At 50.7% G+C, this 20,068-nt stretch overlaps 3 protein-coding genes across 4 annotated transcripts; 1 reads left to right on the top strand and 2 right to left on the bottom strand.

The window, feature by feature from the left end:
• Positions 1-455: 455 nt before the first annotated feature.
• Positions 456-5,744, top strand: LOC310917561 (putative methyltransferase C9orf114 homolog). Of its 2 annotated transcripts, XM_083875942.1 has the most exons (12): positions 456-528; positions 646-688; positions 778-897; positions 1,241-1,400; positions 2,916-3,005; positions 3,115-3,164; positions 3,326-3,456; positions 3,848-3,920; positions 4,295-4,393; positions 4,997-5,099; positions 5,384-5,531; positions 5,633-5,744. In XM_083875942.1, the coding sequence occupies exons 1-12, from the start codon at positions 481-483 to the stop codon at positions 5,705-5,707; spliced, it is 1,140 nt and encodes a 379-aa protein (XP_083732068.1). In that variant the 5' UTR covers positions 456-480; the 3' UTR covers positions 5,708-5,744. The 2 variants fall into 2 exon arrangements, with proteins under 2 accessions (XP_083732068.1, XP_083732067.1); XM_083875941.1 differs by having other exon boundaries at positions 5,384-5,729.
• A 1,038-nt stretch (positions 5,745-6,782) lies between these two features.
• Positions 6,783-9,675, bottom strand: ENDOG (endonuclease G). Its single transcript, XM_083875943.1, has 3 exons — positions 8,266-9,675; positions 7,721-7,830; positions 6,783-7,071 (listed from the first exon to the last, which is right to left on the bottom strand). Exons 1-3 carry the CDS (start codon positions 8,764-8,766, stop codon positions 6,789-6,791), a joined length of 894 nt encoding a protein of 297 aa, XP_083732069.1. The 5' UTR covers positions 8,767-9,675; the 3' UTR covers positions 6,783-6,788.
• A 127-nt stretch (positions 9,676-9,802) lies between these two features.
• Positions 9,803-20,045, bottom strand: TBC1D13 (TBC1 domain family member 13). The gene is made up of 12 exons (XM_083875940.1): positions 19,939-20,045; positions 19,702-19,775; positions 19,418-19,458; positions 18,938-18,999; positions 18,560-18,659; positions 17,411-17,493; positions 17,105-17,264; positions 16,105-16,312; positions 15,369-15,532; positions 13,700-13,860; positions 13,492-13,549; positions 9,803-12,781 (listed from the first exon to the last, which is right to left on the bottom strand). Exons 1-12 carry the CDS (start codon positions 19,959-19,961, stop codon positions 12,716-12,718), a joined length of 1,200 nt encoding a protein of 399 aa, XP_083732066.1. The 5' UTR covers positions 19,962-20,045; the 3' UTR covers positions 9,803-12,715.
• Between the last annotated feature and the right edge of the window lie 23 nt (positions 20,046-20,068).

Raw genomic sequence — 20,068 nt, 5'->3', positions numbered from 1 at the left:
TGCTGCTGAAAGCCCTTGTGCACAATATGTGCCAAAATGGGGAGAGTCGCAATCGCTGAAACAGAGAAAGAACCGTGCAATTAGATTGTTAACGTGAAGATTAATTGCAACACCCCCACATGTGTGGGCTCTTATCGAGGCCATGACACAACCCGCAAAGGGCAGGGTGCATCTACTCACGGTCCAGAACGCACACAGGGCTTGTGCAAAGACACGCGCAAGTACCCAGATGTTACAACACACATAGCCATATACACATGGGAATTGAGATCATTCTCGGCGCACCGGGCTGCCCCCGCTCTCCCCTGTCCCCAAGGGTCACCCCTCCGCCCGCGGATCGGGACCGACCCTGCTTAGCTCCGCTGCCGCGCGGCCGGCTGAACACCGACCACGTGACCTCGGGCTCCTCCCCGCTGTGGGCGGGGCCCGCACCCTCCGGCCAATCAGCGGTGCGGGGGCGCGGCCGGCGGCGCGGGGAAGATGGCGGACACAGAGAGCAGCGTGGGGAAGCGGTCCAAGGGCTCGCAGGTGGGCAGGGGCGCCCCGGGCCCAGCCCGCCACCCTGAGGGGAGCCCGGGGCGTGCCGAGGGGAGCCCGGGGCGTGCCGAGAGGAGCGCGGCCGGTAACGTGTTCTGTCCCCCGTAGGTTGAGGACAGGAAGGTGGACTGGCGGCGCTGGAAGCAGGAGAGTAAGGAAGGCTGGGCACATGAGGGGGCCGGCGTCGCTCGGACCGGTCACGGCGCGGTGTTTAACGCCAGGCGTTGTTCTCCGTTCCAGGGAAAGCAGAGACAAAGAAATGGAAGGAATTGAAGCTGCTGAAGAAACTGGAGAAACAGCGGATGCGAGAGCTGGCAGAACAACAAGCCCAGACGCAGGAGGAACAGAAGGAAGACAGAGGTGATGCCGCTGTGACCCAGGGGGGAAACCTGGGTGGAAAGTGCTAGAAAAAGTGGCTGTTAAAAGGCAGTCAGTGTTACCTGTCGATAGGAAAGGTGTTACTGCATAGATCCTGTGTGGATCAGTCCACACGCCCAAACAGGCACGAACACTGCACTACTCTAGCAGCACACCAGAACTCCAGTGCAACCACTGCACTAGACATCTCTCCTAAGAGAAAAACCTGTGATTAAACTAAGAAACAGAAGCTGCTTTTCCCGCAGCTCAGGCTCAGCTGGAGCAGTAAACGTGATGCTGCACATGGGCTGTCAGGCCATGACTCTGTCATGTCTGTGCTCCCCAGGCCGTCACCACACGCTGAGCGTGGCCCTGCCCGGCTCCATCCTGAACAACGCGCAGTCGCCGGAGCTGCGCTCGTACCTGGCGGGGCAGATCGCCCGCGCCTGCACCATCTTCTGTGTCGACGAGGTCGTGGTGTTTGATGAGCACGGAGAGGATGTGAGGTCAGTGCCGGGGTCTGCAAATACGTGCGGGGAACCTGATGGTTCGTTTTAGGGATCTCAGAGCGCAAAAGACACAGCAGGGACAACTCAGTTCACTTAAACAAAAATGCACCTTTAGTTAGTGCCAACAAATGTGATAGTGGGGAGAGAAAATAGAGAATAGTAAGAAAGAGAGAGAAAGAGGGAAGGGGATTATAGCTGCCAACGTGGAGGGACAAGTCCTTGAGGCCTAGAAATGCCTATAGACATGATCTTCTCCAGTGGGGTGATCACAAAAGTGAGTGGGATCTCCAGAGTTTTATGGGTTGGTCAAGGTGGGAACCAAAGCGAGGGGCACAGAGCCAAAGGGAACCAGAGTGAGGGGCACAGAGCCAAGGCAGGAACCACCTGTGTTGAGGGTGGTGCTCAGGAACAAGCTGCAAGCTGTACCTCTGGTACAGACAGACCAGTTTGGACAGGCAGCCTTGGCTCAGTCCACTGTGACTAGTTCCATTGTTCTCGCACTCCGTTCTCATGGAGATGCACACCAGTCCTCTGAGACTTGGCAAACATTCCACCTCAGCCAGGCCAGGGGCTCCTTTCAGAGTCTGGGGTCTCAGTACCTCAATCACTGGAGACAGTTGTGAGGCATATCACATCCTTGGACAGACTCTGACAGTAAGGCCAAGAATGAAGAAGAGTATGCTTAGATTTTTAGGAAGGAGTTCCTCCCTGTGAGGGTGGTGAGGCTCTGGCAGAACTTTCCCAGAGATGTGGCTGTTCCTGGATCCTTGGAAATGTCCAAGGCCAGGTTGGACAGGGCTTGGAGCAAACTGGGATAGTGGAAGATGTCCCTGCTCACAACAGGAGGTGGAATAAGATGATCTTTTAAGTTCCCTTCCAACCCAGGCCATGCTGTAATTCTCTGAAGGAAGAGCTATCTTGTTCTGCACAGTATTTTCTCTCAGCTTTCTGTTCCTTCACTCTTATTAAGCTAAAGCCAAAAAGGAACTGCATTTACTTCTCCCCAGTGCCAGGACTACTGGGACCACTATACCCCAGGGAAAAAGGTGTTTCCTAAACTGCCCTGGCAGCTCAGATCATTTATCCCAGCACGGGGTTGACAAAGCAACGAGTTCTCTTGTAGCCTTAAACCTTTCTGTGGAGGGACAGGACATGGCCTGTATCCTTATAGAAGATGCTTTGCTATCCTTCAGTTTTTCACTTGGACCTCTACCTGAGTTAATTGGCCAAACCATGCAATCCTGGAGCATCCGACTGACAAATCATATTAATATATAAAGATCAAAAAACAAAACTGGAAAAGATACTTGGCTTATGGAGAGAGTTTCAAGGATGATTTATTGAGAGAGTTTATTGATTGAGAGAGTTCCAGGTTGCCTCTGGAGCAGCCCTCTTAAAAGGGTTAGAGTGGAGGGAGGTGCTGCTATTGTCAGATTAAGAAGCAAGGCTTGGTTTTCTGGAGACCTGACCAATCTAATGCTGAGTTAACAAGCTGCTTGCTTTCACTTTCAGGAGTGTGGAGGGGGATTTTAAAGGAATTGGGAAGAAAGGCAAGGCTTGTGTGCAGTTGGCTCGGATCCTGCAGTACTTGGAGTGCCCTCAGTAAGTTTGTTTTTCTTTATACTCTGCTCCTTTAAGTCAAACAGGGCTAGAACTGAGATCCAGATTCCATAAAAACACCTTTTTGCATTTCGTCTTTCTCTGGTGACAGGTACTTGAGGAAATCCTTTTTTCCAAAACATGAGGATCTGAAGTTTGCAGGTAAGATGCCTTTGTCTCTCTCCTTCCTGAGCTCTCACTCATTGTATGTGGGACAGCCAGGACTCTTCCCTACTTCAGCACTGAGAGGGAAGGAGCAGGGGAACACCTGCACCTCCAGCTGTGTTTTCCCCCCAGCACCTCTTTGCTCCCTGCTGTTCTAGGGCTGCTGAATCCCCTGGACAGCCCCCACCACATGCGGGTGGACGAGGACTTGGAGTACAGGGAGGGAGTCGTGCTGGACCGGCCAGCAAAGCCAGGCAGAGGCTCTTTTGTTAACTGTGGGATGAGGAAGGTGTGTCTGTTACCCACAGGTGCCAAAACAACTTCCCTTGTGTCTCTGGCAGATTTGAAGCAGGCAGGGTGGGTGCTGCTGGGTTCCTGAAGGCTGCAGTGAGCTGGCAGGGGGTTTAAGGCTGTTGCTGTCTTGTCCCTTCTGCCATGGCAACATTTGTGGCTTCCCAAGCCCTGCACATTCCAGCAGATCATTGCTTTACTGCTGCAGCTGAACCTTTGAGTAGCAAAATAAGCTTCAGATTGATGGCCAAGCCCCCGAGCCACACACAGAGCTCCTCATTCCAGCTCCAGGCCAGAACAGACCCCCACTTCCTCAAAGGATTCCCTTCCTTCCCCACCTTCCCCAGTCCTTCCAGAATGTCTGGTGCTGATGGTGACTGTCACTGCAGGAGGTGCAGATTGACAAACAGCTGAACCCTGGTCTGCGAGTCACCGTGCGCCTGGAGGAGCCCCAGAATCCAGGTAATCCATGGCTCCAGTAGCATCTGTAAGCTTCAGTCCTGCAGGACCTGCTCCTTCCATGTGACAGGTTTGAAGGTATCCAACAGTTCTGCATGTTCCCTTCACTCCGTACACAAATTTAGTAACCCCCTTACCATGCCTCACTTGATAACTGGGAAGATCTGTCAGCTCTTTGACCAGCAATAAACAGCCCAAACACACTCACAGGCTTTCCAGAACTCACTGAATTTCCAGAATATTTTTTCACATTCTGGAAAAAGAGAGGGTGATGTTGCGCACCCAGTCAGTGTCCTGTTCCAGGAGAAGCTGCTGGCTGTGGCTGGTCAAATCTCACCAGATCACAGGGGCTGTTAAACCTCTTTGTTTTCTTTCAGAAGCCAAAGTGCGGAAAGGCATAGTGGTGTCCTCGCAGCACCCCCGGGAAGTCTCAGGCTTGTACTGGGGTTACAACGTCCGCCTGGCCTCCTGCTTGAGTGAGTATCCACAGAGATTCTCTGCCTGGCCTTCCACACCTGTCTGGAGGCCTCCTGACTGCACACATCTCTTTCCTAGAAATCTCCTTATCTGAAGGGCGGCTTACACGTGCAGCCAGCAGCCATGTGGCAGTCAGATTTTAGGGCTGAAACAAGGCGTGAACCACCCCAGTCACCCTCCACTGTAACCTCCACTCACCATTGCTCCAAATGGCTGCACAACAGCAAGAGATGAATTAGTGCCCTTCTCTATTTCCTGATAACTACATCCCACTCATTCACATCAGAGCCAGCAGTGGAATTTGAATTCAAGAGCCCTGGAAAATTCTTTTCCTAGCTTTTGGTTGCTTGGAACTTGTAGGAAGACTGTAAGCTGTTAGAGGATGGTTCCTGGCACCTGTCTTGAGCTTTGAGGAAAAGGATGCGGGAGATGCTTGCAGCGACAGAATTGTGGGAATAAGGAGTCATTCTGTCTCCAGATGCACTTTTGGCACTGAAAGCAACTCCTGCTGCTGCCACCACTTAACCACAAGGTGTTTTAGCATGTCCAGAAGGCACAGGGGTGACGACATGGCAGTAATACCCCCAAACTCTGTTTCCCAGGTGCTGTCTTTTCTGATTGCCCATTCAAGGAAGGCTATGATCTCTCTATTGGGACCTCAGAACGAGGCAGCTCCGTGGACCAGGTCACTCTGCCCTCCTTCAGGTTTGTGTCCTGCCTGCTTGGCCCCACTCAAGAGCTCCCAGTGAGGCTGGTGCAAGCAGCAGAGGAGGGGGAAATACCCCAGAACAAAGCCAGTTCTTTCCTCTTCCTCTGGAGTTGGTAACGGGGAGTGTCACATTGGCCAGATGTCCTGGGGCTTTGGCGGGGAGGCAGCTGCCCTGGGCACCATCCACAACAGGCACAGCTCCCTGCTTCAGCTACACACAGGAGCTTGGACCCAGAGCTGGGCAGTCTGCCCTCTCACCCTGTCCTTGTGCTCTCCCCAGGCATGCCCTTGTTGTATTTGGAGGCCTTGAGGGCTTGGAAGCTGGGCTTGATGTGGACCCAAACCTGGAGGTCACCGACCCAAGTGTGTTGTTTGATTTTTACCTGAACACATGTCCCAGCCAAGGCAGCAGAACCATCCGGACAGAGGTGAGGCTGATGGGGCTGGGTGTGCCCAGGGCAGGGCTGTGTCTGCCTGTGACAGTGACACAGAGCTCAGGTGTGCTCTGACTGGCCTGCCCCTGCTGCAGGAAGCACTGCTGATCTCTCTGTCTGCACTGAGGCCACACATTGAGAAGGCTGTGAAGAAACCCAGAGACAGCTGAGAAGGGAAACCACTGACCTTGCCCTTGGGGAGGCAGCTCTTCAAGTGGGGTGCTGGGCAAGTGACTCCAGGAGCCTGGTGGGACCAAAGCACAGTGACTGGAGCTGGCAGTGCTGCCCAGCCAGGCATTCACTGCTGCTGGGAGCAGTAGGGCTGTGCCCTCCTGCCCGCATGGTCCAGCCAAGGGCTGGTTGCTGCTTCCCAGCAGCTGGCACAAGCCTGGCAGCAGACTTGGTCTCGGCCCCTCAGACACCTCGGGCACGAATAAAGCAGTATGGAACCTCAGATGCTGTGAAATCCAGGTGTGTCTTGGTGTAGGCAACTCACTGCCTCTGGAGCAATGTGGCCTACAGACTGAAGTGAAGTTAGACTTTATCCTTATGCCAAGAAGCTGTTCCTGCCTCAGCCTGACTTCCCTCAGCCCCCCTTCAAGGCTTCATCTTTTCCCAACAGCAGGAAGGGCTGGAGCTTCAATTGAGCCTCAGCACTAAAACACATCATCTCATTACAGTCTGGTTCCATCTGTGATTGCCTTAAGCTCTGCCTACAGTGAGCTCAGGCAGGAAAGCAGCTGGAAAAGTTGGCTCCATCCTCCCCTCCTCCTGCTGAGATATTCAGAGCTTTGGTGAGAGCAGATAAGAAACAACCAATACCATGGGTGTTCAAAGCTTTACTGCTAAAACTATCTTCTGAAAGAAAACAATTGTACAGTTCTTTGGCCTCAGGAAGGCAGGAACTTCTCTCCTCCCTTGGCTCCCATCTTGCTCCCCTCCTTCCCTGCTAAACAGCAACAGTGACTTCCCTTTATGCCTGAACGAGCCTCACACAACTCCCAAGGCAGCAGTGGATATGGGGCACATCCTAGAGAGCTGCTACAGTGCCAGGTGCCCCTGAGCCTCCTGCCAGGACCACTCTGAAGACCTGTTGTGTGTCTGTATTTCAGTTAGACTCAAGGGGAAGGACAGAGAGAAGCACAGGTTTGAATCTTCATTCCCACATTTACAACTGTACAAGGAACTATGATTCTGCAGGTGACTGCCAGTCCCTTGCCAGGGGTTACCTGGATTTGTTCTAGTCAGAGTTCAGTGCTTTCCAGCTGTGATGGCTTTCAAGTTACTTGTTCTCCTGAGGATGTTTGGGACAAAGAGGAGCCCTGAGGCTCGCTCAATGCTCTCGATGGGAACCAGGAACCGTTCCAGGGGGATTTTATCATCCACAGGGCTGTTGGGCATCACGTAGGAGCGCAACTCAATCTCCCCACTCTCCTTTTCCAAGATGAGCACCTTGAAGAAATGGGTGGGGACAGCCACGTTGTTCTTCCCAATCACCTGGTACTTCACATACATCTTCCCATCAGCCTCCATCCTGCACCAACAGCAACATCCCAGGTTATTTCCTAGTTTGGTGTCACTCCACCCCCTCAGTCCTCCAACACCCCCTAAGCCCCCACTCACAGCAGGCAGCAGCTCTGCTCCTGCAACAGGGCTGTAAACCATAGCTGGGGCAGAGGCTGTGTGACATGGTGAGGTGGGCTGTGCATTGGGGCTACTCCCCAGTCCCCTCCCTGCTGGCTCTCTTTATCAGACTTTCCAAGCTATTTCCTGCTGCTGAAGAGATCTCAACAGGAGACAGCTGCTCTTTGGTGCTATGTGGAGGGAGACCTTTGAAAACAGTCATGTCCTTAAGTGGAGAAGCAGTCCATGACATTGAACCTGAAAGCTTTACTCTGCAGGCATGGGGTGTGCAGTGTAATCTGGTAATCAGCTAATCTACTGAATTGTTAAGGGCTACAAACAAAAACAAGCTGGCTATACTGCAGCTCAAGAATCCTGCTTGATTTATGAAATAATCATCTGAATGGGAAATGCATAAACTAATTCTAATGAGGTACCTTTCCACAGAACCTCTGTGCACAGCTGGTCTCACCTACTGAGAGGGCCCTTAGGAGAGTCCTCCTGTCTGGTCCCTCAGCCTCTGTTTTCCTTTGCCAGCACAGCTCAGGCCTCGTGTTTACCTGGGAAGGAAGAGGGGTCCTGTGCAGACGTAGACATTCCTGTTGTTTCTTGCCAAGCTTCTGCAGTACTTCTCAAGGTTATTCCAGGCATTCTGGTTTAAATGAGGATTCTAGAAACACAACCAGTAGTCAGTTGCTGGGTTATTTCCTCACTGTTCAGTCACCCCACCTGCCTTTTCTGTAACACATCTCAGAGCCCCAAGCACTTTCCATAGGAGATCTCCACTATCACCTCTGCTTTGGGCCTGGTTTGCACACCCAGGACAGAACCCATTGCCTAAGGCTGTAATTTTTGTAAGTGTTCATCTACCTATTTAATTCTGCTCCTGACAGGAGCTGCACTGAACGGGGTCTCTCTTTCATAGCGTGAGAGGCACGCACAGGCAGGTGCATTTGCAGGATCCCTATTGTTCAATTTAACAGGAATACGGCACCTCCGAGTCACTTTGGCCCCTCTCTCTGCCTGAGCTGCTGCAGGCACACACACAGCGACACTCCCGGGAGATTCCCGCAGGGAGCAGCGTCTGCCCTTGAACGGGCCGTACCTGCGGGGCGATGTTGCTCAGGTAGAAGGTGTCCCGCATGGCCTTCTGGCTCCACCTGTGGTTGGCAGCGGCGGCCAGGTGCCCGCGGTCGAAGCCGCTGCCGCGGTAGTCGGCGTTGGTGGCGCGGTGATATTCGTGCACCGAGTCGTCCTCCTGGAAGTCGCAGGCGGCGCGGTCCGAAGCGCCGCTGAGCGTGTCCCGGTTGAGCTGCTCGATGACCCAGAGCGCGCTGCGGCTCCGCGGGTCGTAGCACAGCACGTAGGACTCGCGGCTCCGCAGCTGCGCCAGCCCGGGCAGCCCGTACTTGCTGAGCTCGGTGCGCCCCGAGCCCGGCGGCGCGGGCAGGCCGGCCGCTGCCACGGCGGGCAGCACGGGCAGGCAGGCCAGCAGCCCCTCGGCCGCATCGCCTCGCTCTCGAGGCTCCCGGGGCTCCCGGCGCGCAAGGGCCGCCCCCAGCCCCGCGCCCACCGCCAGCGGCAGCACCCACCGGGCCCGCAGCATGGCCGCTCCTCCGCCGGGCCCGGCCCACCCTTAAACGGGCCGCGCCTGAGCCCCGGGCGGCCGCGCTGCGCCGGCGGCATCGCCGCTTTAAGGGGGAGCGCGCACAGGGTGAACGGCGGGCGCGCCGCCATCCCGGGGCGCGGCCCCGCGGACACGGGGCACAAGGACACCGCGCTCGGCGAGGCGGGGACGCGCCCGTGCCAGGTGTTCCTGCAGAAGGCAAAGCGGAACCATCGCGGAAAGGAGATGGCGGTGGAAAAGCCGGGCTGCCCGCAGCTCGCTGTGCTGCTCTCACACCTGGAGCAGCCCCAACTCCCACCGACAGGAGAGGTTTGCACAGACATCCGTTTAGTTAAAGGAAACGTCACAAAAAATAGTGTTTGAAAAAAGAAGCGTAAAAAAAAAAAAAAAAAAAAAAAAAGAGTTTTAGAGTGATGAAATGTTCACTACACCCTTTTCTGGCAGTTCTTCCCAAACAAAGTGGAATAAAAAGATGTTATCTGTTCCTTTCTTTGGGGAAAGGGCATTTTTGAGCACTGCTCCAAACAGCTAAAACAGTCACTGACATTACTTAAGGACAACCAGCCTCTGATTCCCAGACACCTCGGACTCCCCCAAAACAACTTCTGGTCTCCATTCTGCTCAGTGCCAAAGTGTGAATAATTCTAGGTCAGGCCACAAAATTCAAACTCAAAATCAGTCTCCTGAATGACCACCACTAGTGACTTGATGCACCTCATTGGCAAAGCCACAAAGTCCTACAAAGCCTGAACTGCAGCGAGGTGCAGGTAGAGCAGACCTCCTCTTCCCACATCCAGGAGTGTCCTGTTTTCCCTCCCAGCTGAAGGTGATTTCCCTTTCCCGTCTGGCAGTAGTCCTGCCTGGAAGGAACACGGGCTAAGAGCTGTTTAAACATCCTCTGTTCAAGTCCCTGTGACAGAATGGGTCCCCTAAGCACCCCAGACTAACACCTCCCACCCCAAAGATCAGCTCTTTCAGCAGGTCAGGATTGTAAGAAACCAGAAGCAGAAGCATCTCAAGGCCGGAGCAGGTGTTACTTGGCAACACAAGAGAGGAAACACCAGTTAAGTATCATCTCACTTCAAGAACAACAAAAAATAAATCACCAAAAACTTTTGAGGAATGAAGCCAAGGGAAACATGAGGACATTCAAAAGCTGGTAAAAGGTTAAGACTTTTTTTTTGTTCCCTCAGAAAACCTGGTTTTGTTCTTAAAGAAAGGAGAAAGTCTTGGAATAAAGAAATAGATGTCCCAAGACAAGGAAAAGTACCACTCCTTTCAACAGCAGAAGTTTTACCACACAGGAAGGAAATAAGCAGGAATATAAAACAGCTTTTTATGCACGGAACAGCCTGTCTGGACGTTTCAAAGTTGCTGTAAGCTCTCCCCAAAGAACTCAATAGGTTTGGCAGCCATAGTCTGGATAAGGCTACAGAATTTACCCCAGAGATCCTTTCCAGCAGCCAAATCTCTCATCCCTTTAAACGACTGCAAACTCCTTTCAAAGGCATTCACTGTCACCCCCTGAAGCAAGGTGACGTAACACAGCCCCTGGACACCTAAGGGAGGACAAGACAGCACAACACCTGCACTGCCACCTCCCCTGTGCCCTCCTCAAGCAGGATGGTCACTCTCAGGGCCCAAAGCTATGCTGAAAACGTGCAGAAGTTCATCTCCAAGTAATGCTTACATCCTGATCTGCCTGCTGCTGTCTCAGGTTCCAGCTGCTCAGAGCAGGAACACTCATGGATGGTCCTGCTGCCAGTGAGAAATTCCAGCATAAGGAAACCCTGCACGTGCCAGGGGAACCCAAAATGAACAGCACAGGTATACAGGGAGATGAGAGCAGAGTTTGTGCATGGAATGGGAAAGCTACAGCAGTATTTATAGCAGTTCTGAGGCAGAAGTGTTTGGAACAGGTACAATTGTGCCTAAGAGTGGGACCCTCTGGTTCTACGTTTGTAGACAACCTCCCAGGTAGCTCTTCACCACATAAGTCTGTCCAACAGCCTCCCTAGTGCAGGTACCCAAGGGCTGAGACTTAATGCCACCTGCAACAGCTCAGAAACACCCATTCAGTGGCTACAGCAGATGTTTCATCACACTCTTATCCTGGTCTGTTCCATTTTTCTTGGAGGAAAACTATACCCTCAAGAAAAGATTGCAGCAGAGAGGGATACTCTTGCCACAGGTATTAATTACAGATTGCTTTCAACCTTAAATTGCTCTTGCAACACAGCAGCAACACATGGCTGCACAAGTGGTACTTGAGCATCTTTTCAAGAGGCAGGGATTGCTTGGGATTGCCAATAAGAACATGGGTACGTGCACCAGCCTGTCCTGCCATCTCCCCACACACTTTGGTGAGAATTACAGCAGCCTGTGAAGGCCTTCAGTGAAGGAAATAACACCAGTAAAAAGAGCTGAAGGCTGCCAGCATCCCTCCTGCTAGGGCAAGTCTAGGCCAGCAGCAGCTTAAGCAGATCTTACAAAGACTGACTGACCTTTAACAAATCAACACTGATAAATACCAAAAACTGCAGTGTCCAACAGCAGAGGTGAGCCAGCACAGCACAGAAAGAAAGGGAAAAGCATGTTGGATTAGTGTTCACTCAAGAGCTTCTGCATGCACCTGGGTGCTGGCAGTTCCTGTCTCTGAGGATTAGGTTTCTGCTCAAGTCAACACTGTGGCAGGTCAGCAGTTCTCCCCGTGGTTTGTCTCAGTCCCTGTTCACCTGAGCCCACTCGACCGTATCTGAAGTGCAGCAGTTTTCCTCTCAGGAGGATTAAGTGTCCAGCTGTGACTGTGACTCCAACAGGACCAGGACAGAACAGTGGATCAGCCCCAGCAGCCAGCTCGTGGCAGATGCTTGTGTGCCTGCTGGATTGTGCTAGACAGGGACTCTTAGTGCAGATCAGAACTGTCTCTTCCTGGCAAGAAGTACTGTGAGACAACAGCAAGGTTACTGTGACCAGACCTTAATGCGAGTAGTATTATTTAAGCCACTGAGGCAGAAAACTCCAGTTCTGTGCCTGTATAAGCCCCTAAATACATCTGTCTTCATTGCACATGATTAGGTGTCCATTTCTCGTGTTTCAGAATCCTGATTGTAGCTGGATATGCTCCAGTTCAGAGCAGCATGAGGCCTCCCTGCAGCAACAATCCTGCTCTAAGGCTGTGCGTAGTAAGGCTTGACTTGGAACTACACTTCACCAGGGGATTAAAACCACCAGTCTTGCTTTCAATGAGACCTCGTGGATAAGGCAGTTCTGGATTCAGGCAGTTTGAGTGCACAAAGCCACCAGCTGTCACCGTGTCCTCCCACCTCAGCTTCCCAAGTCTCTTTCCCAGTCAAAGGAGTGCAAACTGCCAGGTGACTTCACCACAAAGTGATGCAATCTTCTTCTTCACAGGCCTCAGGGATGGCCAAGTGCAGACACAAGGGAGGAGAATCCAGAATCTACTTCAATGGCAGAATGTGTGACTTCACTGGAATACATTCTATTCACAAGAGAAAGATCCTTCTATCCTCACCCACCAACATTCACTGTCCGTTCCCCATCAGAAGTTACTCCGTGTCTTACTTCCACCATACAGGAGTCCATCCCTTCAGGGATATGCAGACAGAAGGTTTATTTCTCCCCAAACTCAAAGTCATTAAAAAAGATACAAAGAACTGCTTTTGGCAGCAAAGAGGCATTTGAGATGTGGAAAAATCTGGAGTGCAGGACCCAAGTAGATGGGGAAGTAATCAGTCCTTGACCTAATAAATAGAGTAGAAGGAAATCTTCAAGGGGGCCAGTAACCCTAACAAAACCTGAAGCCTTGCAGAGACCAGTAGGAGCTTTAGTGCACCACACTGCAAGGGGCCATCTCCCAGGATCCACTGCCACACAGTTCTTTGACAACTTTTGTTAGGCCCACGGACTATTTGGAATCTTGAAGTTCCTTTGCCTTCTTCAAAATCAGATGAACATCAGAGATAGGATAATCCTATGGCAAAGAAACAAAAGGATTTTAGTGACTTCCCAGCATTCTTGATATAGATTGTTTCACTTAAGCAAGGCGAACCATGACAACAAAGTTCTTAGCCTATTATAACACACCATGTTCAGTTACTCTTTTAACAGCTACAGTTTCCTGTTTTGTAACCGATCAAACCTCATTACCCTTCCAGAAGTTTTGTTGGGTTTTTTTTTTTCCACTTTGTCCTCCAAGGGCACAGTAACCTGGCCTGCCAGAGAGCCTTATCAAAGCCAGTATCTTGCACAGCCCAAAGCAGGAACTGGCAGAACGTGAGATATCCAACTGTGCAGTGCAGGCGTTTCCAACCTAAGGCTTTCACAGATCTCAGAACTAAACAAAACCCTTTGGCCAAAAAAATTTGGCAGTGTTACATAAGGTTTCACATCTTTGCTTGAAATTATTCAAATTTTTTTTGCAAACCAATGGAACATTAGAAACCTCCAATCTATGATAATTTTTCTCTAGGGTAGAAAGGATGCATGTGCTAAAGACTCCCACTTCCAATAATGAGAGTGCTGTTAGATCCCTACAGATTTTCCTGCATGCAAACATCACAAATGTGGTACTTGTCTTGAACCAGGCATACCCTCCCACCCTCTCACATACTGTCATCCTCTCTCAGTACTATTTTAAGGCTTTTCCAATTGCTCTCTGCACCCACTCTATCTAATTCTTACCTGTAGCAGCCTCATGTTCAGAGTGAAGTCTCCTTCCATCAACTGATCCCGGATGAGCCTGAAAGATGGAAATTACTCCAGCTAGTTTTGACTCTTTACAAAGAAACTTTAAAACCTGTAACCTCTTCACCAGATGCCCTAACACATGCCTACAGAAGACTCCTGGATCCATGGAAGAGAAGAGGAGGAAGGCTGTGTGTGTACTTACGTCAACATGGCACAACAGACGAGCAGGAGGAAATCAAAGCGCTTGTCGTCGGCAAAGAGCGAGTCCCAGATGCGGATGACATCTGGCAGCAGGAACTCTTGGGACAAGAGCAACGTCAGCCAGCGGAAGGCAAAGAACTGGGGTTTGATGTTCTGTTCTTGCTGTCAGACAGGCACCAGGCAAACAATGAATACATGCTCCCGGCCACTTCCCTACAGGCAAGAGATGCGCCCCGTGTTTCCATCCCCGTCTCCTCCCCAACGCTGCTCTAAGCTCCCAGCTCATCCTGCACCAGCAGGAAAACCTCTGCATCCTTTGAAGACTCTCCCATTCAGCCTTGACTGAGAGATTTTCGGTGCAGCCACACTCCACACCTACAGCCAAGCCAGAAAATGCTCCTCTGTCCACAACATGGAGTAAAGGAAGCTTTTCCCCCTAAAGGCGCCATTTGTGTTCCATTAAACCTGCCAAGTAATTTTAAAGCTCCCATTTCAACAGCATTTTATCTGCAAAGCTGCAGCCCTCCCCCGCTAGCACAGGCACTGTTTGTCAGGATTTCCTCTCCTTTCCAGAACCCTTGTATTTATCAAAAGGTTTACTATTCACAAAGAGAAACAAAGATGTAACGGGGTTCACACTGATGGTCAGTAAAACATGCTGTAAGCACCTTTAGCCTGAAGCTTTCCTGTTTTCCAATGTTAAATCTAAGGTAGCATAAGTTTAATCAAGGTCAAACAAGTTCAGGATTCTGCCGATATTCCTAAGGACCAGCTGCTGCATGGCCAAGACCATTTCCTGCCAGCCAAACATCAAGCAGTTTTTCTCCCCACTGAATCAGCTACCAGCCAACACTGTGGGCTGTGTCACTGTGCTGACGAACCATCTTCTGGATTATAAAAAAAACATATCCTGACTTTTCTAGACAGAAAAAGATCTCAGTGTAATTCGTTCAAGGTTGCAGTAACAGGAATAGCTTTCCCTTCCAAAGTCTCCCTGGACTTTCACGCCAAATGGACTCTAAGACTGATGATGTTTATAATGAAAGCTGCCTTCTACATGTTCTACAAAACTCACACAAATGCAAAGCACTTGAAAACCTTTGGATGAAAGGGAACAGTAGAATTTGGAATCATCCAGCTCACTGGATTTCACTTCTCCTTTGGAATGTGCTCCATGGAGTTTAAGGCAGTGCTGTCAGGGCATCCAGTGGCAATAGAAGTGTGTGTTTGCAGCGTGGGGGATGTTTTTTGGATTGCTCTTTAAAGCAGAAGCGATTTTTGTAACCTGGAATGCTGAAAAGCTCTACAGCAAAACCCATGTTTTGACTGATCTCTACAAGAGAGTAAAGACTCCAGTTCCAGCTATGCAGGTGATCAAGGATCTTGGCCAAGTCCCTTCAGACTCCCACCTGGCAGCTGTGCAACAACCATAGTTTGCTTTCAGAGGCAGGCAGGGGAGGAAGCCTTGCTGTGTCAGCTCACTCTGGGCTCACTACAAGGAGAGGCTGTTTCAGCTCACAGATAAGAGTCTCTCTGCCCCACAGGCAAAGCCCTTCATACACTCTCTGTGTTCTGCTCAAGCACAGTTTAACAAAAACTGACATTCATGTGCACTGTTAAGCCACTCCTCACATCCCACCCAAGACCCAGAGAAACATTTGGCTCCTCACCAGTTTCAAATACAGCTCCACATCTTTTTCCTTCAGGGTGGAGTACACCTTCTCCATTTTGTAGGTAATACCACACTGAGAATCATCGAGGCTCTTAATGAAGTTGTCCCGAATTTCAGCCATTAGATTGGTAAAGCAGAAAAATGTGTCTGCTTCAGCATGTTCTGAGGAAAGAAAATAAGAACATGGGAGAATAGAGGAAGCCTCACTGAGAGAGATACAGAGCTATAAAATTATCCTTGCTCCATAATCTGGTTGCTGTATTGGATTTGAGGAGTAGATCCTACCAGATCTTTGCTTGCTTGGTCTGGATTAAGGCTAGACAAACTTTTATATTTCTTTTTTTAAAACTAGAAATATCTGCAGAGCCACTGCAGATACTAACCCTGTGTCCAGCACAAGGTCTTCATGACATGAGGTCACAAAACAGTTATCTATGCCCAAGAACATAATCTGCCACCAGCACACACTCTCAGAGCTCCTGTGAAGCAGAAGCAAGAGGCAAAGTCCTCCTTTTCCATTTTTCCTTAACATCTATATTTAGTACAAGGAAACAGGAGCTTCTAAGGGAATTTTGAGTTTAACAAACAAACAAAAATTGCTCAAAAATCCTCACTTCTCATGTCCTCATCACTCCCAGCCCATTCAGCTCCTACCAATTCCCCAAAAGGCCTCATGCCATGCAGCAAAGTCCCAGTACCACAGCCGCTGCTGAGCAGCCAATAGGCTTCCTCACCTTTCCATTCACTGTTAGGGTCTGTAGCAAAGGTGTAGTAAAGAGGCCCCACGATCTCATTCATGCCCTGGACATAGGCTATCCCAGGGTTCAGCTTGGCATAGATGAACAGGATCCTCTCCACCACCTCCCAGTGAGCCTCGCAGCCGTTGGGCAGAACCTCGTACTCGCTCAGAGAGCTGGGGGTGCTTTTGAGAGGGGAGCTCACCTGGAAAACAAGGCTGAATCAAGATATGCAACTGGCACAGATCCTTTAGCACATGTGCCAAGCTTGGCTTTTAACACACACAGGCTCCCCAAAAGATTTGGGCTTGTGGTTTATACCACATAAAGCAAGACAAGCAACTCTGGGAGCACACAGGCAGGGAAGTCCTGGTGCTGGCTGTCCCTGAAGAACAAAGTCTGTGCAGCAACACACAGTTCCCTCTGAATCATTGCACCACGTGATCTCACACAGTAAAAACCACAGCGGTTCCACTTCTTTGTTAGTAGTATGAGGGAAGGGTATTGATGGCTGTGGGAGAAGCCACCTTCCCCAACAGCATGTGTGCTGTCACATTCATGAAAGAGGAAAGACACTACACGCTTTAACAGATACTCAGCTGTTCTCAGATACTCAGCTAGTTTCAGGTTTGAGATCCAGTTCTGGAGAACTATGGAAATTTGAAATAAATTCATAGTAAAGCAACCCTTTAGTGTTTTGTTGCCATATGGGAAGGCGTATGTCAGGCATAAAATAACTTGCGACTCCAAATTCTACCAGAAGTCAGGTAAAAAAAATCCTTAAAACTAAATACACCTATTATCCCCTACAGTCTGTCAGGCATTTCAACTGGTTCTACAATGTCCAGCCCCCAGAATGCTCAGTATCTGCTGCGGTGCTCCTTTAATTCCACTGCACAAACAGAAAGAGAAACAGAGAACAGCCCAAGAACCACCCTTCCCCTTCCCAACCCAAGACCTTGCCCTGTGACAGGGACAGCCCCGAGCCAGGGCTCACATTTGTCACCCCGCTGCGGTTCCGTGCCACCGTCTGCGACTTGAGCGTGGTCTGCTCCACCCGCCTGCGCAGCGTCTCAAACTCGTTCTGGGGGTCCAGGATCAGCAGGCAGGGATAATCCGTGGGGCGCTGGAAAAACGCCATGTCGGGGTACAGCCTCCTGGGATGGACACACAAGGAAATCAGGGACAAGAAGGAAGTACTGCCCCACGTTGAGTGGGAGGCTGGGTTTAATATTAAACTTTGTTTTCAAAGTGCGGTTTGTTGACCAAACCTCTCGGGTTCAGAAGTGTGAGCCTCACACACCTGACATCTTTGTCTATCTGGAGGAGCACTTCGTTATCCTTGAAGTATGTGTTCCATCGACTGTCTGGATTTGGATTGAGGGGCTAAAGGGAAACAACAGAAACAGAACAAGTGTGTTTCACACATACCAAAATCCTCAGTAGACAGTGATTTAACATTCCTGCTGTCACTCTGCCATCAGCACAATCTGAGCACAACAGGGTAATTTTTTCATTTTTTTCTGTCACATTTTCAATCCCTTTTCACTCATCTCTTCAAGAGTTTGTTCCCAAATCAGGCTGGGGTTTTTTTCCCCTCTGTTAACAAGATTCCTGATTTCAGCTCCACCATGGAGATGGTATTTGGACTTGGGGTAAGAGTTATCCACCCACCCAGTACTTTGATGTTGTGGTTCTTCTCTCTACACCAAGATCCACACAAAGTTAACAACTAACCAAGAAAGCAACAAGCTACATTCCAAGGGATTCAAAGATCACTATGACCTGCCTGTGTGGTTTCACAGACACGCCAGTTTTACACCACCAAGGCTCCAGAGATCACAGTGGGCTGGGTGACTGCAGGGGAGTGAAGGTTCAGAATGGTCATGGGAGCAGCTGTATCATTTTACAGTCTCTTCTGATCAGTTACTTCACTCACTCCTCCCACATACACTCTCCTAACAGCACTTTCAGAAAAAGAGAAAGCCAAGGCATGCAGGAAGTAGTCTGTTAAAAAAATAACAGCCCAGCAACATTATTAGAAATAACCAACTCTCCTGACTACCACACCACAGTCCAGCCTGACTCTCCTTCTTTTCTATCCTCTGGTCTGAATCCACTCATGGACCCAGCTTCCCAGAGGAGCATCTCATGGCTCCAGGAACCTCTTGTGAGGTTCACTCCTTTCACTAGGAGACCCACAGCCTGGGGAGGCAGCCCCAAAGGGCAGGAGGAGGGAGTGCACAGCTGGAAACAGCTCTCTACAGAGCCATTGGTGCTTGGAAAATAATTCACACTCAAGGCTACCATGACAAAAGTGCCAGGCTGGCACCTGGGAACCATCCCTCCCTCTGGTAGGGCAGAACAGTTGGGAACAGAGCCAGGAGCAGCCCAGGGAGCCAGAAAAATCCCCAAGGAATTTTCTGCAGCACAAAGGCTTAGCAACACTTACATGATCTTCTAAGGTCACATCTTCCCTTGAAACACCCAGGTTGGCTTTGGCAATCCCAGGCTGGATAATCATTTCTTTTAGGAACTGGGAATACAGATCCCTTAAAGAAGAAAAGAGGAATTTGCAATGAGGAAGATAAGGTCAAGGTGAACACACAGACAGAGCTCAAACAGATGTCTCTGTTCCACCCTGCTCAGCCAGAAGGCATCTCATTTTCTCTCCAGTGTAATTGAAGGGGTCAGTCCACCAGGCAGCTGGGAGAACAGCACATTTCACACAAGAACAATTTGTTTTATGAAAGTACTTAATTATTTAAAGATTATTCTCCTCCTCTGCAGATATCTTTGGAAATAAAGGGACAAGTACCAACATCCTCACCTCTGTTTCTTCAGCAAAGAGCTCCATAAGGCTTTCTCTAAAGGGAGGTAGTTCAGGAGTATCTGCACAGGAAACAGGTGAACAGGAATTAGTATTCAAAGAGCTGTTACACCTGCAAGATGAGCAAAGCAAACACAGTGGCTTGAACTGGCTCTTGGGAGATACTGGGAGTTCTGTCCAAAAGCCAAGTACTTTGCTAAGCAACAATCAGGAATATTTTAGGGACTGGCTTTCAACACAGAACAGTTTGTAAGACTGATCAATAGCTAACCTGACCAAAATGCACTGCTAGCTTAAAACAGAGGCTGTTCACATGCAAAGTGCTGATCTCCACAAATTACTGCTGACTTCTAGTGGCTTTTAAGCTCTGGATCTATTGTTTGTTTGTTTACAACTTTAACCGCCAAAAAAGCGCAACTTGTACTTAATGAACCGAAAGCATCACTCGCGAGAAAGAAAAGCATCCCAAGCAAAACCCACCTTCCAGCACAGGCAGCGCAGCCCACCATCAAAGGGAATTCCTGCGGAACACCAGGCAGAGAAATAACCACGTTAGCCCATCTCTCACCGCGGGTTGCTGATGTCACCTCACAAACAGGCCTGGCAACACTCCGGCTCCCCTCAGGGCACGAAGTTTCCCCGGGGACGCTGCCGGGGTTATGGCAGTGCCTCCCCCGGGCACAGCCCGTGTGGGGCGGCACCAGCCCGGGCACCGCCGTGCCCGCAGCCCCCTCCCCAGCCGAGCCGCTCCCCGCCGCACTCACCGCTGAAGCACAGCTCGCGGAGCTTGCTCAGAGCCACCGTGGGTTCGCCGAGCACCTCCTGGAAGTCCGCGATCCTGAAGGGACCGAAGCGGGCGTCATCACGGTTGGTACAGGCAACCCGAGACCCCCCAAACCCTCAGAGCCCCCAGTTCTCGAGAGCCCCCGCCCCGCGCAGCGCAGCCCCGACAGGGTGGGGAGGGAACAGACCCCCGTGCCCACACAGACCCCAACACCGACCTGCTCTGGTGCAGGCGCGACATGGCGGCCCCGGCGCCCCTTCCCCGCGCGCCGCATAAACGCTCCGGCTGGAAACGCTGCCCGGGGAGGGGGATGCGGGATGGGCCCCGCCCCTGAGGGCGTGGTGAGA

This window comes from Zosterops lateralis, assembly GCF_965231275.1.
Source record: "Zosterops lateralis genome assembly, chromosome: 20".
Classification (NCBI taxonomy): Eukaryota; Metazoa; Chordata; class Aves; order Passeriformes; family Zosteropidae; genus Zosterops; species Zosterops lateralis.
The sequence above is the reverse complement of the archived record's forward strand: the minus strand, read 5'-3'. Positions and strand labels throughout refer to the sequence as shown.

What these genes read in the sequence shown, in the direction of transcription:
- TBC1D13 (XM_083875940.1), bottom strand. Translation starts at nt 19,961, where the DNA reads ATGTCGCGCCTGCACCAGAGCAG. An exon ending in CCCTAACAGTGAATGGAAAG is followed by an intron (nt 15,533 to 16,104) that starts GTGAGGAAGCCT and finishes TTCTTTCCTCAG; the next exon opens with AACATGCTGAAGCAGACACA. An exon ending in TGAACATGAGGCTGCTACAG is followed by an intron (nt 12,782 to 13,491) that starts GTAAGAATTAGA and finishes TCTTTGCCATAG; the next exon opens with GATTATCCTATCTCTGATGT.
- ENDOG (XM_083875943.1), bottom strand. Translation starts at nt 8,766, where the DNA reads ATGCTGCGGGCCCGGTGGGTGCTGCCGCTGGCGGTGGGCGCGGGGCTG. An exon ending in TGAGCAACATCGCCCCGCAG is followed by an intron (nt 7,831 to 8,265) that starts GTACGGCCCGTT and finishes TTGTGTTTCTAG; the next exon opens with AATCCTCATTTAAACCAGAA. An exon ending in GGACCCCTCTTCCTTCCCAG is followed by an intron (nt 7,072 to 7,720) that starts GTAAACACGAGG and finishes CTGTTGGTGCAG; the next exon opens with GATGGAGGCTGATGGGAAGA.
- LOC310917561 (XM_083875941.1), top strand. Translation starts at nt 481, where the DNA reads ATGGCGGACACAGAGAGCAGCGTGGGGAAGCGGTCCAAGGGCTCGCAG. An exon ending in AGCGGTCCAAGGGCTCGCAG is followed by an intron (nt 529 to 645) that starts GTGGGCAGGGGC and finishes TGTCCCCCGTAG; the next exon opens with GTTGAGGACAGGAAGGTGGA. An exon ending in GGAGGAGCCCCAGAATCCAG is followed by an intron (nt 3,921 to 4,294) that starts GTAATCCATGGC and finishes GTTTTCTTTCAG; the next exon opens with AAGCCAAAGTGCGGAAAGGC.